Below are 18468 nucleotides of genomic sequence, written 5' to 3' on the forward strand. Positions count from 1 at the left end.
AATGTAGTGGGAAGCAGGGGAAAAAAATTCCAAATGGGGTAGAATTGGAAAAAAAAAAAAAATTATTCTGCCACAGTTTTATGTTATTTTTTTCCCAGCATTCTCAATATGGTAAATCTGACCTGTGCCCTTCATTCAGTACGATTACTACAATACCACATATATATCGTTTTTTTTCTTGTGTTAATACTGGTAAAAAAAAACAAAAAAAAAAAAACAACCCTTTGTAAAAAAATCTCATTTCGTTGCCACATTCTGACCCCATAACTTTTTTATAGTTATGTTTATGGAGCTGTATGAGGGCTCATTTTTTGCGTGACAATCTGTAGTTTGATACTATTTCATACCACCAGGGTGTTTGACTTTGATCATTTTTTATTCAATTGTATTTGGGAGGCAAAGTGATGAAAAAAGGTGAATCAGCCATTTAGATTTTTTGCCTTTACGCTGTATGGGGATAAATATTTTTATATTCTAATTGTAGGGGCGGTTTTTGGACAGGGCAATTTCCATGATTTTTTTTTATTGTTTATTTTTTATTCTAGGTAAGGGGCGATATGAATTTTCATTTATTTCTTAAAACCTTTTACACTTTTTTTTAAGTCAACTTAAGTTACTATAACATGCAATCATTGGGTTGCATTTTGTAATGAATATCTATCCATTACAGAATACTGATTTCCGTATATTCCAATGCAGTGCTGCCACCTGTAGGCCTATATTGGAATATACTAGTAATCGGACTGGAAACCTTGTACAGGCTTTGGCCTACTACTAGTATGTGCCTCCCTCCCTGATCTCAGCCAGGGTAAGGTGGTGTGTGGCTGCTGGTATTAGCGCTCCCAGATGCAGTGGTCACATTAGACTATGGCATCTGAGGGATTAAATGTCTGCAATCAGCATTACCGATGATAGCACATATTAGCCCTGTGCCATTTGAGAGTAGGGTTGTTGCGATACCAACATTTTTATTCGGTTTCAATAACATAAAAAAGTATTGCGATACTCGATACCACGCGAAAAAAAAAAAAATATAAAAAAAAGCAGCGTGCATTCCGCATTTTATGGAAAGTCCGGCCCATAATCGAACAGTCCTTTTCTATTATATTTTTTGTTTTATACTGGGGAGGAGAGAGAGGGGCGGGCGCACTGTGCTACCAATGGTTTTAATATTGGGAAGGGGAGGGCACACTGCGCCACCAATGAAAATTAACGTCTAATACAGGAGGCGGGTGCGGTGGCAGAATCACATAGCCGGCACCCTGCCTCTGACAGGGAGCTGCGATTAGCTGCAGTTAACCCCTCAGGTGCGGCATCTGAGGGGTTGACTGCCGCTGATTGCAGCGCCCTGTCATAGAGGTCGGGTGCAGGCTATGTGATTCTACCGCCGCACCCGCCTCCTGTATTAGACGTTAATTTTCATTGGTGGCGCAGTGTGCCCTCCCCTTCCCAATATTAAAACCATTGGTAGCACAGTGCGCCCGCCCCTCTCTCTCCTCATTGGCAGCGGAGATACAGGGGGAGGGAGAGAGTGACTCCTTCTCCCCTGTGCTGCTGAGGGAATATTGCGAGCGCTGACACCAGAGCGCTCCATGTTCTCTGATACTGGGCTGAACCGATACTGGGACAAAAGTATCAATTGGTTATCGATATTTCGATACCCGAAACAACCCTATTTGCGAACATGCCCCATCTTAAAAGACCGGACCTCCGCCGGTCTCAAACTAGGCATACTGCCTGGTACAGTCGATTCTGCTGATACATGTCTTGGTGGCAACCAGTCGGTTGTGGTATTCCTGAGAAATTAGGGCTTCAGTGCATCAAAGGAGGGGCCTAGCACCTCCTGTACCTCCAATTTCCAATCCTGTTGGTGCAGTGAAGCCCTCATTTGAATAAAGAATAAGTATTTTTTCGCGTGACATCCGCAACCAGATTTCACAAGACAGGTATTATTTGAATTAGCAGGATCAAACCTAGAAGGTAGCATCTGTGGTTTAATAGGTTTCCTCCTGTTTACACATGCATTTTAAATGTTTTCTGGAGGAATTACAGAGGAAAGGCACAATCTTGAGGCTAGTACATCTATATCTAAGTACCAAAAAACCCTTTATTGATTCAACAGCAGCAGCAGAATTACAGACTGTGAAGCCCTTTTGTACCCAAACGCCTTACCTGTCACATTGAAGTTTGGAGCAACTGTACTATCAGCCAGTGTAAACCATATGAGACCAGCACTCATGCATAAAGCCGCAGTCACATCCACAGCATTATACCGCTTCCCTGTGGACAAAGAAAAACTAATTATTTCCACACTGGCTCCTTTATATAATCATACATCAGCTATGCAAAGAAAACTTTATAAGTAGCTGTGAGCGAATTTCTTAAAATTCAATTAGGTTTCGATTCGGCTGCATCAGTCGGGTGATTCCATTTGGGTCCAAATAAATTCGACTCGGAATGAATAATCTCTAATTGCCCTGGAAAGTTGTGGAAGACATTCTGGGGTCTCCTTTATGCAACTCCTTTCAAGCTCTTTGGTAATCTTAACCCCTTCAGGACATACGTTGCATACAGCTAATGTCTGCAATCGGTGGTAAAGCCAATTGCAGACATTTAACCCCTCAAATGCCGTTGTCAAATGTGACCACGGCATCTGAGAGGCTGTAAACCTGGATGTGTGCGCTTCATGGGCAGAAACGCCTCCCCCCGGCAGAGATGGGGGAAGGCGTTCCATGTCAGTTATGAGCCTGTACTAGGCTTCCAGGCTCATTACTTGTATATTACAATTCAGGCCAGAAGGTGGCAGCAATTAATTGTAATATAGCCATTTCTGTATAGGATAATGGAGAAAATTCCATTACTCTATTCCAGGGAAGCTCAACTTGTGGCCCTCCGCCTGTTGCAAAAGTACAATTCCCAGCATGCCATAATGTATGTAGGCTATTCAGGCATGCTGGGAATTGTAGTTTTGCAAAAGCTGACGGGCCACAGGTTGGGCATGCCTGCTCTATACAAATTGCAATCTGATGATTACTTTACTTTTACGTCAACATGCAAAGTAAAAAAATAATTAAAAAAAATAAATAAAATTATATATATTATTCATCACATCGACTAATTTTGTATAAACATTAGAAGTTTTAAGAAGGCCACAAACTAGGTAAAGAAAGTTGCCAGGAGCCTCTCCCAACAATCCATTAATGCAGCCTGAATTCTGGAGGTTTTATTACACACAATCATTCAGGGTTTATCCAAGATTTGGTAAAATTTAGCAGAGCACAGTGTAAAATTACACAAAATCCAGACAGTAGTCAGAATGGAAGCTGTGGGGGATCGGCGAGTAAGACTTAGGCCTCTTTCACACGGGCGTCATGTTTTTTGCCCGGATAAGATGCGGGTGCGTTGCGGGAAAATGCGCGATTTTTCCGCGCGAGTGCAAAACATTGTAATGCGTTTTGCACGCACGTGAGAAAAATCGGCATGTTTGGTACCCAAACCCGAACTTCTTCACAGAAGTTCAGGTTATGGTTAGGTGTTCTGTAGATTGTATTATTTTCCCTTATAACATGGTTATAAGGGAAAATAATAGCATTCTTAATACAGAATGCATAGTAAAATAGCGCTGGAGGGGTTAAAATAAATAAATAAATAATTTAACTCACCTTAATCCACTTGATCGCGCAGCCCGGGTTCTCTTCTGTCTTCTTCTTTGCTGTGCACAGGAATAGGACCTTTGATGACGTCACTGTGCTCATCACATGGTTCATCACCATGGTGAGGGACCATCTGATTGGATCATGTGATGTGACGTCACCACAGGTCCTTAGCCGGCAGCTCAACATTACAGAAGACGACAGAGATCCGCAACTACGCGATCAAGTGGACTCTGAGTTAATTTTTTTATTTTTAACCCCTCCATCCCTATTTTACTATGCATTCTGTATTCAGAATGCTATTATTTTCCCTTATAACCATGTTATAAGGGAAAATTATATACACTGCTCAAAAAAATAAAGGGAACACTTAGACAACACAATGTAACTCCAAGTCAATCACACTTCTGTGAAATCAAACTGTCAACTTAGGAAGCAACACTGAGTGACAATCAATTTCACATGCTGTTGTGCAACTGGGATAGACAACAGGTGGAAATTATAGGCAATTAGCAAGACACCCCCAATAAAGGAGTGGTTCTGCAGGTGGTAACCACAGATCACTTCTCAGTTCCTTTGCTTCCTGGCTGATGTTTTGGTCACTTTTGAATCCTGGCGGTGCTTTCACTCTAGTGGTAGCATGAGACGGAGTCTACAACCCACACAAGTGGCTCAGGTAGTGCAGCTTATCCAGGATGGCACATCAATGCGAGCTGTGGCAAGAAGGTTTGCTGTGTCTGTCAGCGTAGTGTCCAGAGCATGGAGGCGCTACCAGGAGACAGGCCAGTACATCAGGAGACGTGGAGGAGGCCGTAGGAGGGCAACAACCCAGCAGCAGGACCGCTACCTCCGCCTTTGTGCAAGGAGGAACAGGAGGAGCACTGCCAGAGCCCTGCAAAATGACCTCCAGCAGGCCACAAATGTGCATGTGTCTGCTCAAACGGTCAGAAACAGACTCCATGAGGGTGATATGAGGGCCCGACGTCCACAGGTGGGGGTTGTGCTTACAGCCCAACACCGTACAGGACGTTTGGCATTTGCCAGAGAACACCAAGATTGGCAAATTCGCCACTGGCGCCCTGTGCTCTTCACAGATGAAAGCAGGTTCACACTGAGCACATGTGACAGATGTGACAGAGTCTGGAGACACCGTGGAGAACGTTCTGCTGCCTGCAACATCCTCCAGCATGACCTGTTTGGCATTGGGTCAGTAATGGTGTGGGGTGGCATTTCTTTGGAGGGCCGCACAGCCCTCCATGTGCTCGCCAGAGGTAGCCTGACTGCCATTAGGTACCGAGATGAGATCTTCAGACCCCTTGTGAGACCATATGCTGTTGCGGTTGGCCCTGGGTTCCTCCTAATGCAAGACAATGCTAGACCTCATGTGGCTGGAGTGTGTCAGCAGTTCCTGCAAGACGAAGGCATTGATGCTATGGACTGGCCCACCCGTTCCCCAGACCTGAATCCAATTGAGCACATCATGTCTCGCTCTATCCACCAACGTCACGTTGCACCACAGACTGTCCAGGAGTTGGCAGATGCTTTAGTCCAGGTCTGGGAGGAGATCCCTCAGGAGACCGTCCGCCACCTCATCAGGAGCATGCACAGGCGTTGTAGGGAGGTCATACAGGCACGTGGAGGCCACACACACTATTGAGCCTCATTTTGACTTGTTTTAAGGACATTACATCAAAGTTGGATCAGCGTGTAGTGTGTTTTTCCACTTTAATTTTGAGTGTGACTCCAAATCCAGACCTCCATGGGTTAAAAATTTGATTTCCATTTTTTTATTTTTGTGTGATTTTGTTGTCAGCACATTCAACTATGTAAAGAACAAAGTATTTCAGAAGAATATTTAATTAACTCAGATCTAGGATGTGTTATTTTTGTGTTCCCTTTATTTTTTTGAGCAGTGTAGATCGGGTCCCCAGCCCGATCGTCACCTAGCAACCATGCGTGAAAATCGCGCATCCGCACTTGCTTGCGATTTTCACGCGGCCCCATTCACTTCTATAGGGCCTATGTTGCGTGAAAAACGCAGAATATAGAGCATGCTGCGATTTTCACGCAACGCACAAGTGATGCGTGAAAATCACAGCTCATGTGCACAGCCCCATAGAAATGGGTCAGGATTCAGTGCAGGTGCAATGCGTTCAGCTCACGCATTGCACCCGCGTGGAATACTCGCCTGTGTGAAAGGGGCCTAAGGTGGCTTTAGACCAGGCATGCTCAAACTGCGGCCCTCCAGCTGTTGTAAAACTACAACTCCCACAATGCCCTGCTGATAGCTGTAGGCTGTTCAGGCATGCTGGGAGTTGTAGTTTTGCAACAGCTGGAGGGCCGCAGGTTGAGCATGCCTGATTTACACCCTATGAACGAGGGAAATGCTTGTTCATCGGATGAAACCGTCGTATGGTTTATGTGAAGCAGATCGTGCCATCTGTACAGTGATCTGCTGCCCAGAAATAATGCAACTGTATTAGGACGAGGGATCGCAATAGCAACCGCTCGTCCTCGCAGCACTTCACCTCCTCTTAACGAGCAATCCTGACAATCTGCTGCTCGTCTGCGTGGGTAAATGCGCCTTTATTTTGGACAAAAAGAAGAATGCCTACCTTGAATGAACACGCCTCCAATCATCACTGGGATCAGTTTACAGCATTTGAAAATAACCTGAGTAGGATAATTCAGATACCCAAGGGAAGTGTTTGAAAGACCCATGGTGCCCACTGTAAGGAAGGCAATTATCATGTAGGTTTTTGCAGGTATCCTGAAAAGATAAGGAAGACAATCTTGTTTAGGAGCATACTGACAAAAAACTAAAAAAACAAAAACCCTTTATATCTGTGGTGTGTAAAGGGATGGACACCCTTGTACTAAGGCTACTTTCACATCTGCGTTTTCAATTCCGCTATTGAGATCCGTCATAGGATCTCAATAGCGGAATAAAACGCTTCAGTTTTGTCCCCATTCATTGCTTAGATCACTTTCACACTCGCGTTTGGTGCAGATCCATCATGGATCTGCACAGACGGATCTGTTTGTATTATCTTTAACATAGCCAAGACGGATCCGTCTTCAACACCATTGAAAGTCAATGGTGGACGGATCCATTTTCTATTGTGCCAGATTGTGTCATAGAAAACGGCTCAGTTTCGTCAGATGAACACCAAAACGCTGCAAGCGTGTCCGCCTCCAAAGCAGAATAGAGACAGATGGGAGGCAAACTGATGCATTCTGAGCGGATCCTTTTCCATTCAGAATGCATTAGGGCAAAACTGATTTGTTTTGGACCGCTTGTGATCCTGAACGGATCTCACAAACGGAAAGCCAAAATGCCAATGTGAAAGTAGACTAAGGGCTCTTTCACACTTGCGTTCTTTTCTTCCGGCATAGAGTTCCGTCGCCGGGGCTCTATGCCGGAAGAATCCTGATCAGGATTATCCCCATGCATTCTGAATGGAGAGAAATCCGTTCAGGATGCATCAGGATGTCTTCAGTTCCGGAGCGGAACGTTTTTTGGCCGGAGAAAATACCGCAGCACGCTGCGCTTTTTGCTCCGGACAAAAATCCTGAACACTTGCCGCAAGGCCGGATCCGGAATTAATGCCCATTGAAAGGCATTAATCCGGATCCGGCCTTAAGCTAAATGTCGTTTTGGCGCATTGCCGGAGCCGACATTTAGCATTTTCTGAATGGTTACCATGGCTGCCAAGACGCTAAAGTCCTGGTTGCCATGGTAAAGTGTAGTGGGGAGCGGGGGAGCAGTATACTTACCGTCCGTGCGGCTCCCCGGGCGCTCCAGAGTGACGTCAGGGCGCCCCACGCGCATGGATGACGTGATCGCATGGACACGTCATCCATGCGCATGGGGCGCTCTGACGTCATTCTGGAGCGCCCCGGGAGCCGCACGGACTGTAAGTATACTGCTCCCTCGCTCCCCACTACTACTATGGCAGCCAGGACTTTATTAGCGTCCTGGCTGCCATAGTAACACTGAACGCATTTTGAAGACGGATCCGTCTTCAAATGCTTTCAGTTCACTTGCATTTTTCCGGATCAGGCGTGTAATTCCGGCAAATGGAGTACACGCCGGATCCGGACAACGCAAGTGTGAAAGAGCCCTAATGGGGACAAAACTGAACTGAACGAAAGGGATTGCACCAAAAACACCATGTGGTGCGGATCAGTTTTCTCTGACACAATAGAAAACGGATCCATCCCCCACTGACTTTTAATTGTGTTCAAGACGGATCCGTCAAGGCTATAAAAGACATAATACAAACGGATCCGTTCATGACGGATGCATGCGGTTGTATTATTGTAAAGGAAGCGTTTTTGCAGATCTATGCCGGATCTGCAAAAAACGCTAATGTGAAAGTAGTCTAATTTATTGCTCATTTGCTTCATAAATGTAACATGAAGCAACTTTTTAAAACAATCATCAATAAAATATCCTGCCATTTTTGTTGCAGTAGCATCTGTGCAACTCTTGTACACAAAATCCCAGGCACGCAGTAAATCTCTACAATGAGAGGATCTGAACCCAGCTTTTTTATTTTGTAGAATATAGACAGATGGCAAATATGACAGAAAACATGATGGCCTGAATTCTTTGCGACATGAACTTCACTTAATGATTAAAAAAAATAAAAAAATTCTATATCACGTTGATTCTAACCTTCTTTAAGAGCAGTTGACAAATCAGCATGGCAGAATGGAGCCCTATCGTGGACTATTTTTTTTTTATGTCCACCATACATTTTTTGATGGAGATATGCGTGGTGTTCTTTTTATGGTTTACCTGCACACTGTCGACATTGCAGTGGTGGTGAAGTGTAACTACAACTGCTCTGTCCCAGTGAATCAAGCTGTGTCCTGCAAACTCAAGAGAAGAGGGACCATCAAGCGCACAGTTCAAAAGCCTGCATCTCTGATGGTATGAGGTTGCATTAGTGCCTATGGCCCGGGCAGCTAACACATCTGGAAAGGCCTATCAATGCTGAACAGTATATAGAGGTTTTTGAAACAACATATGCTCCCATCCAGACAACGTCTCTTTCAGGGTAGGCCTCAAATATTTCAACAAGACAATGCTACACCACATACTGCATCCACCACAGCAGCATGGTTTTGCGGAAGAAGAGTTTGGGTTGAGTTCATCAAGTTCATTTTTTACATGAAATAGTAAAATGTCTCGCTTTCAACATCCCAACTTTTTTTTTCGCAATTGGGGTTTGTAGATCAGATAGCACACTGGTCCTAGAGGACATCATCTGCATGTCTGAGATAGCAGCAGGGAGGAGGAGAATGTTATATACAGCAGATAAGATTGTGCAGAGGTAGGAAAGCATCCAAGTCTTCAGAAAGGGCAGATCGTACAAGTTCTACAGTATCATGGTATAGATGGGAAGTACAGCACACATGGCAGTTTGCAGGAAAAGTGGGGAGAGATCAAAGAGGCTGTGCATCTATGTAGAGAGAATGAGTGAGAGGGAAAGAGTGAGAGAACAAGACAGAGAAAGTGTGAGCACCCACAGCAGACTGTGCAGTGAGAGAGAGAGAAAAAATATCTATTTCTTAGCATCAGTGTCTGTCAGCACAAGAGAGAAGAGATCAGTCACGGCCATGCGAAGGATAAAGCAGTTCAGGATTGAAGCTGTGCAGACAGAGATAATGAAGGCAGCATCCTGGACACAAAGACATGACATACAGCATGGGAGGGACACGTCCACGTGAGAAAATTCGGAAACTAGAAGCAGGTTAATAAACTGTATATATATGTGATTTAAAGGGGTTGTCCCATCTCGCCATTGCCATGGCTAGATGGGACTAAGCACCAACTCCAGGTGGCCGGTCTTATGGAAACAACCGAGTGGGCGGGTGCTCTTCTGTTTCCGGAACTCCCATTGTAGTTAATAGGAGCTACGCAAACAGACTAGTAGAACAAGCTACACTGCTTATGTGACTCCAGGAGTTACGGAATCACACTGTTTGCAGAGCTCCCATTAACTACAATTGGAATTATGGAAACAGTAGAACGCCAGCCCGCTTGGCTTGGTTTCAGTACGCCCAACCCCTGTAAGTTAATCACAACCTATTTAAAAATCTAAATATTTTTTTTTCCACATCAAATGTGTCCATAGCAATTAACCTTCACCCTTTTAAAGGGGTTTTCCCAGTTTGTATTCATGGCATATCCTCAATATAAGGCTACATTCACACGTCAGTATTTTTCTATAAACCGATTTTCGGTCCGTTTTTTGCGGATCCGTTGTTCCTGAAAATGTTTCCGTATGTCATCCGTTTTTTGCGGATCCGCAAAAAACGGAAACATGTATAAATTTCAATAAGCAAATAAAGTTGTTTGGATTTCTTTAAAAAATTAAATTAAATTTAAATGTAATTTCCAGGAACGGATTCCGTATAAAACGGATGACATACGTAATGACATCCGAATGTCTTCCGTTTTTTTGCGGATCCATTGACTTTGTATTGTACCAGGATCCGATTTTTCAGGAAAAGAATAGGACATGTTTTATATTTAAACGGACATGCGAAACGGAACAACGGAAACGGACAGCACACATTGTGCTGTCCGTTTTTTTCCAGGACCCATTGAAAATGAATGGGTCCAGATCTGGTCCAGATCTGTTCCAGAAAAAACGGAACAGATCAGGAAAGAAAAAACGGACGTGTGAATGGACCCTAAGAGCCACTTACTAATACAATATCTGTAGATCTGCAGAGATGTCCTCATTAGCAGACTGTCACCCACTTGTTTAAACGGCATCTGATTTTTCAGTCCAGTTCTCCCATCTTGAACATGGCTGCTGATAGAGAAACACATGATCAGACCCGTTCATCAGTGGCCTCCACTAAATAATGCAGCGCTTGTACTGGTTTCCCAGTCCACGTGCAGTGTTATTTAACGAAGGCCGCTGATGGGCGCATTGCAGAATGGTAACGAAGACATCGGTGCAGATCTCCTACAGGCATTATTATTAGTGTCTTTATGTGCTGTATTTCAGTACATGTGAAAATAAAGTGTGGACAACCCCTTTAAGATAGCTGGCAGTCTTCAACTTTTCCTCCCAACTCCACTGTCCAAAGGATTATCCAGGTATTTGATATTGATTGCCTATCCTCAGGATAGGTCATCAATATGAAATCGGCAGGATCCAACTCCCAGCAACCCCCCCACGTTCCCCGCCCGATCAGCTGGTTGAAGAGGCTGCTGCGCTCTTTGACGATCTGGCCTCCTCGCTGCTTACCAGGCACAGCGCCATACATTGTATATTAGGTTGGTATTGCAGCTCAGCCCCATTTACTTGAATGGGGCTGAGCTGCACCTAGGCCATGTGACTGATGTACGGTGACGTCACTGGCCTAGGAAGAGGCCTAAGTGCTCATGGAGCGCCTGGGCCTCTTCATACAGCTGATTGGCGGGGGTCCCGGGTGTCGGATATATTCTGAAGATAGGCTATCAGTATCAAATTCCTGGAAATCCCCTTTAACATTCAGGCTTGGGTCAGCAGATTGTGTATGTTATTTCAATGGAGAAATTAGCTCATCCTCTGCAGATACAGAAGCCAGGTTTCAAACCCAGCATAATCTACTGCATGTAACATTTTAAAATATTTTCCCTAAAATGCTTTTCATAATTTAATAAAACTCTAAGGCCCCTTTCCCCTTTCACGTGAACGCAGTGCACCCACACTGATCCCGACCCATTCATTTCAATGGGCCTGTGTACATGAGCGTTTTTTTTCACACATCAGTTCTGTGTTGCGTGAAAAACGCAGCATGTTCTATATTTTGCATTTTTCACGCAGCCCTGGCCCCATAGAAGTGAATAGGGCTTCAGTGAAAAGCGCATTGCATCCGGCAGCAAGTGCCCAGGGGCTGCGTTACCCTCGTAGGTGCCCTGCTAGCTCAGCCTTTTCTTCGCTTCCCCCCGCCCCCCCATCCTTTCCATCTGACCGCCTATCTACTAACTTGTTGTTTCGCCGAGATCCCGTGCCTGCGCACTCAGCCCGTCGGCCGACGCATGCGCACTGCGATGCCCTTTCCTTGTACGGCATCACAGTAACTATTGCGCATGCGCCGGCTAACAGCGCGAAAACACCACAAAGGAGGCGGTCCATCGGCGCATGTGCATTAATTACTGTGATGCCGTACAAGGAATGGGCATCGCAGTGCGCATGCGCCGGCCGGACTGAGTGCGCAGGCGCGGGATCTCAGCGAAACAACAAGTTAGTAGATAGGCGGTCAGAGGGAAAGGATGGGCAGGCGGAGGGTAGGAAGGGGCGGGGGGAAGCGAAGAAAAGGCTGAGCTAGCAGGGCACCTACGAGCGTAACGCCGCCCTTGGGCACTTGCGAGCCCTCATTTGCATATGCTACAAAGATGTTTTTTGACGGTTTTATAAGTCCAGGATTGATGCTAAAGGTAACGTTTTTATTAACTGTAAGGCTGAGTTCACACGAGCGGATGCCGTGCGTGGCATCCGCTCCGTGAAAGAGTTCCAAGACCCGATGCAGACTGCAGAGGCACGGAGCATTAACATGACTGATAATGCTCCGTGCCTCTCTGTGATCTCTTTACTACGAAATCACTGTGACAACTGTGATTTCATAGTAAAGAGATCACAGAGAGGCACGGAGCATTATCAGTCATGTTAATGCTCCGTGCCTCTGCAGTCTGCATCGGGTCTTGGAACTCTTTCACGGAGCGGATGCCACGCACGGCATCCGCTCGTGTGAACTCAGCCTAAGGCTGCTAGAAAGCTATGGGAAGGGTTACAAAGGTGAAATGTATTTTCCCTTATAACAATGTTATAAGGGAAAATAATACAGTGAATACACTTTAATGGGGTCCGGGGTTGCTCATCCCTATCATCTCCTAGCAACCATGCGTGAAAATCGCAATGCATCCGCACTTGCTTGCGGATGCTTGCGATTTTCACGCAGCCCTATTCATTTCTGAGGAGCCTGCGTTGCGTGAAAAACACTGAATAATAGAACATGCTGCGATTTTCGCGCAACGCACAAGTGATGCGTGAAAATCACCGCTCATCTGCACAGCCCCATTGAAGTGAATGGGTTTGGATTCAGGGCGGGTGCAATGCGTTCACCTCACTCATTGCACCCACGCAGAATTCTCGCCCGTGTGAAAGGGGCCTAAGAGATGTTTTTTGTAAATCTTCCATTTTTTTATCACGCACGTGAAAAGCGCATCAAAACGCATTGCACCCGTGCTGAAAACACTGAAAGCAATCGCAGACAAAACTGACTGAACTTGATTGCAAAATGGTGCGAGTTTCCCTGAACGCATCCGGACAAAATCCGTCACGCTCGTGTGAAAGAGGCCTTAAAGGAAATCTATCACCAGGATAATCGCTATTGAAGTAAAGCCATAGCCTAATAGCACTTAGGCCCCTTTCACACGAGCAAGTTTTCCGCAAGGGTGCAATGCGTGACGTGAACGCATAGCACCCGCACTGAATCCTGACCCATTCCTTTCAATGGGTCTGTGTACATGAGTGTTGCTTTTCACGCATCAGTTCTGCGTTGCGTGAAATCGCAGCATGTTCTATATTCCGCGTTTTTCACGCAGCCCATAGAAGTGAATAGGGCTTCAGTGAAAAACGCATTGCATTCGCAAGCAAGTGTGGGTGCGATGCGTTTTTCACTGATGGTTGCTAGGAGATGTTGTTTGTAAACCTTCACTTTTTTTCATCACGCGCGTGAAAAACGCATCAAAACGCATTGCACCCATGCAGAAAAAAACTGAACAACTGAACGCAATTGCAGACAAAACTAACTGAACTTGCTTGCAAAATGGCGCGAGTTTCACTGAATGCATCCAGACCTAATCCGTCACGCTCGTGTGAAAGAGGCCTTAGTACCTTATTTCCAGAGGTGCCTTTGTTCCAGGAATAGATGTTTTCTAGCTTCTGAAAATCCAGTTTATTTGATATGCAAATGAGCCAGTAAGGGGCCCAGAGGGGCGTCACTCTTGCAGAAAGGAGCCCAGGCATGCCTCCTGCCACAATGTGTCCACCCACCCCTCCTACATCACATTCAATACATAACTCTGCCCCCCCTTTTCCCTGCTCCCAGCATGAGGCCGGGTTTGGGCACTAGCAGGAGGCGTGCCTGGGCTGCTTCCTGCAAGAGTGACGCCCCTCTGGGCCCCTTACTGGCTCATTTGCATACCAAATAAACTGGATTTTCAGAAGATAGAAAACATCTATTGCTGGAACAAAGGCACATCTAGAAATAAGGTACTAAGTGCTATTAGGCCATGGCTTTACTTCAATAGCGATTATCCTGGTGACAGATTTCCTTTAAAAAGGGCCACACGACACATTCAGCAACTGAAGGAAGCCAAAAGCTGCAAAAAAAGTGACTTTTCCTTAATTTATGTTGCATGTGGCAGTTTCTTTTTTTAAACTGGGAGTTGTGGGGTGGGAAGGGATGAGGACAGCAGCCTGGCATATTTACTGGAACTTTCACTAGAAGACTGGCGTACACCATGGCTGAAATGTGTGTGTGTGCCAGCTCTGAGCTGGTGGGGGTTTCAATGTCAAGCGTAGTTTAGAGTCAGAGAAGGTATGTGCATCTTAATAAATTTGACGTATCCCAGAAAATTGATCCTGATCACCAAGATTGCCGTATATCTTAGTATATCAGGACCCAAATCACAGCGAGGAGGAACGGGGGGCTTGGGTGATCGGTGGATTGGTGACAAAAAGTGTTGCGCGAAGCGAGCTTCAGATGCTTCATCCAAAATTGCTTTGTTCAAAACTTCGGAATAATACTGTACAGAGATTTGTATCCGTACAGTATTAGAATGTATGGGCTCCGATGAGCCGAGGTTAGTAATTCACGAAGTGGTTTTCCACTTTAAAAATCAACTACCGAAGTGAGTCACGCGCGATTTTGCGAATATCCAACTTCGGTTCATTGGAGCCCATAGATTCTAATACTGTATGGAGATGAATCCCTGTACAGTATTATTCCAAAGCTCGCCTCGCTCAACACTAGTGATAAATGTCCTTGGTGGGACAACCAAGGACTGATAAAGAAGTAGGAATCTTCACGCGCTGCATCCTCCCGCCCTGGCGAACAAGACGCTCACACGTGTATATCTAAGCACACAGAGATCTGGGTATAGATGTGTGACTGCATTTACACCTCAGCTTCAACACTAAAAGGCCTTGAAATGAGGTGAAAAACCCATTTAACCTGCAGAAAATGTTCTGCCTTACCTCCTGCGCTTGTCCTGTGTTAGTTGAAGTTCTACTAATCCAAACATAGAGTAAAAGCCAAACTGTACTAAAGTCAAGTACCAACCAAATGGTTTGAAGCCCTCAATGGAAAATATCAGCTCCTGTAAGAAAAAAATTAAAATAAAATAAATCACAAGTGACCTTATGGCTCCCAAAAATTCCAACTTTTGTGATCATCACAATATTGCCAACATCGTTATCTACAGGTTGTTACAATTTCAAGAGTGACGTATATGTCATTTGTTTACTATTTTCAATTATTTTTTTTTTTTTAATGGAAATGTCTTTGTACCTTTTTTTTATTTACTAAACTCTTACTGATCTTTAATTTTGCTTTGGCTTTGTCCCACTAGGGCAGGGATGGCCAACCTGCGGCCCTCCAGCTGTTGTAATACTACAACTCCCACCAAGCCCTGCTGTAGGCAGTGTGGGCATGCTGGGAGTTGCATTTTGCAATGGCTGGAGGGCCGCAGGTTGGCCATCCCTGCACTAGGGTAACAGAAGCTCTGGTAGTTTGATCACTAAACTGCAGCAGGAGCTCGGCTGTACTCCACAGTGGTAGTGCCCACAGTAACCAGCGCTCGCCTATGCTAGATATGTCAAAGGGATTATCCTGTAAACATGTTAGCGACATATGCTCAGGATTGGCCATCATTATAGGATGGGCAGTGGTCCGAGTCCTGGTACCCCTGCTGATCTGCTGTTACAGGGAGCCGCCGCGCTCACCGGAGCTCTGGTTAGTGCAGCCGGCCTCCGGGAGCTTTCCAAGCACAGCGCCATACATTGTATAGTGGCTGTGTTTGGTATTGCAGCTCAGCCCCATTTACTTCAATAGGGCTGAGCTGCGTCTAGGCCACGTGACCGATGTACGGTGACAAGGCCTAGAAAGAGGCTGAGACGCTTATGGAGCGCCGGCCTCTTTAAACAGCTGATCAGTGGGGTCATCAATACTAATTACCGGATAACCGTTAAACTGGTTGTCCAAGATAACTACAATTCTTGGACAAGGACTCCACAATTGGTTAAAAGAGAAAAAAACATGTCCACCGCCAGTCCAGTCTTCCTGCTGCTCCTTTAAAAAGTGCAGCAGTCATATGCCAGTATATGGCACGTGTGCTGAAGCCAATCACTGTCCTTAGCGGTACACTGCTGAGGACAGTGATTGGCTGCAGTGATCAAGTGCCGTATACCAGCATGTCAGCGCTGCTGTTTGGTAAATGAGCAGGGGCAGAAGCATCAGACCAATGAAGGTTTTTATAAAATATTTAGCCAACTGGAGGCGGGGAAGTTGTCAGAGATTTTTTTTTTTGCAGTATTGCATATTAAGCCACGACTGTTTCCAGCTCCGCCACACACTCTGGTTGTATGAGTAAAAAACAAAGCATGTTTTAGGTGCATTTTGATTGGTATTCCCCCCCCCCCCCCACACACACACAAAATTTTAAAGCCACATTGATCATTATTTTAACAAAACATTACCTGCAAATATCCATATATTAAATAAAAGACAAAAACTCCAGTAACACAAATGAAAAACTGCACAGGCTTCTGGAACTGGCTGAGATTGATGCCAAGCACCTTGATGTCATCAACAGACTTAATGTGAGGTGACATGGTGTCCGTCTTTGAAGGAATACTGATGGATATATATTTCCTTGAGTTGTTGAATTTCAGATCCATGTTGATAACTGGGGCGAGGGGATCGTCCGAGGGCTTCTCTTCACCATCAAACACTGAAATAAAAGAACCAGAGTGTAAGTAGTAATCCATGATCCCCACCCTTCCCGGGTCCCTGCTGGTCTGTACCAATCACTGGCTCCGGATCCGACCACGCAGCCAATCAGTGATTATCTAAAGGGTTCAGTCCTGTTTGTCAAGATGGACCACGACGTGGGCTGCATCGAAACGAGAGCGGCAAGGGATCATTGAGCTGAATATTGTTTTTTTTTTTGTTTGTTATGCCAATTTCTTTAAAAAAAAAAAAATAATAAAATGCAGTCTGTAAAACCCCTTTAAGTACTCCCATTTATACCAGCAACTATATTGCCATTGTGTTGGTCCCATGTTTATATCTGGCCGCATTGCTGAGAAAGATGAAGTTTTTATATATGCAAATGAGCCTCTAGGAGCAATGGGGGCGTTGTCATTACACTTTGAGGCTCTGCTCTCTTTGCAACTGCCGCATCCTCTGCACTTTGATTGACAGGGCCAGGCAGTGTAAATGTGATCACGCCTGATTCTGTCAATTAAAGTGCTGAGCCTCTAGGTGCAACGGCAACGCCCCCATTGCTCTTAGAGACTCATTTGCAAATATAAAAATTTCGTTCTCTCAGCAATGCGGGCACATATGAACATGGAGCCAACACAGATGCCTTCAGCTGCCAAGTGCCCATGTAACAGGTCGGCCAGTGTCTTCGGTACAATTCTGCTGACAGATGCCCTTTAAGAAATTAGTTGCATTGTGATTGATAGAACTACTGTAAAGCGGCGGCGCAGCAGTACAATAGTGATGGCCTATCCTCAGGTCACCAGTATCAGACTGGCGCAGGTCTGACTCCCAGCGTCCATGGCGATCGGCCCAGCGCCTGGTCTCGCTTGTAGAGGGGACATAATATAACTGCTTCTGGAGGACATGTCTGCAAATCTCATCCACTTGGCTGGTACTAGAGAACACACCCTAAACGGGTACAGCACTCTTTCACATGCCCGGAATTTACAACCCAACCGTCAGATTTCATGGCATATGTTATGGGAAAATGGGAAGCCCTAAATGATGCCCAGCTTTTTATGAAGAGCGATGCCCTATGACACATGGCAGAGATGTATACATGAGGAGAACAGGACGTACGTAGGATTACAGGAGGGTCAGCCGGGCACCGGGTCACAGCAGGCGGGGAGCTGGCAGCATCTTCCCGGGTACATCCCTCCTCCCGCAGTCACTTGTCAGGAAGCCACATACTGGGTCACTCAGGGCTGCGACCGCGGAACACACAGCCCGGTGCCGCAGGTAACGATCAGTGTATGGGCAGCACTGCCCAGCTTGTACTGCTGACAGCCGCCGTTTCCGGGTTCTGACGTCATGCCGTGCTGACGTGTTACCTGACTGGGCGGAGCTTCCTCCGTACGTTCTGTGAGAGCTGACAGAATGGCGCTCTGTGAATGGCGGAACCGCAGGACATTCCTGATGAAGCCTATTTAGCTCAGCGCATGCGCAGCAGTTTTCTGATCATTTTCTCACTCTCCATATGCCTAGTACACATAAAGCTAACAACATTGTGCGGTTTACTGCAAGTTTTTTTTTTTTTTCCAGTTTTTCATTCTCTCCTGCCAGGAGCCAAAACAATTTTTTTGCAGAAATAAGTTTATGAGCACTTTTTTTTTTTTGCAGGATGTTGCATATTTAATAGGCAGTAGCACCGTTTAATCCATATTATGTATTGGGAAACTTGAAAAAATGGAACGGGAAAAAACTCAATTCCACCATTTTATTTGGGTTTTATTTTTCTGGGGTTCACAGTGGG

General features: G+C 45.4%; 1 protein-coding gene across 4 annotated transcripts in view; it reads right to left on the reverse strand.

The window, feature by feature from the left end:
- The window catches only part of SLC35B3 (solute carrier family 35 member B3), a 48650-nt gene that overhangs the window by 18794 nt on the left and 11388 nt on the right, over window positions 1-18468 (reverse strand). Inside the window, exons 1-5 of one of the 4 annotated variants that reach the window (XM_040432912.1) lie at window positions 17810-18028; window positions 16427-16683; window positions 14927-15048; window positions 6269-6423; window positions 2173-2280 (exon numbers count right to left, since the gene is read on the reverse strand). In XM_040432912.1, coding sequence (XP_040288846.1) covers window positions 2173-2280; window positions 6269-6423; window positions 14927-15048; window positions 16427-16627 — 586 coding nt within the window. In that variant the 5' untranslated portion in view covers window positions 16628-16683; window positions 17810-18028. Of the gene's footprint in view, window positions 1-2172; window positions 2281-6268; window positions 6424-14926; window positions 15049-16426; window positions 16684-17791; window positions 18029-18468 lie in introns of those variants that run through there. The other 3 variants (XM_040432913.1, XM_040432914.1, XM_040432911.1) reach the window with 3 other exon arrangements.

Source organism: Bufo bufo, chromosome 5, assembly GCF_905171765.1.
Source record: "Bufo bufo chromosome 5, aBufBuf1.1, whole genome shotgun sequence".
In the NCBI taxonomy this organism is placed as follows: Eukaryota; Metazoa; Chordata; class Amphibia; order Anura; family Bufonidae; genus Bufo; species Bufo bufo.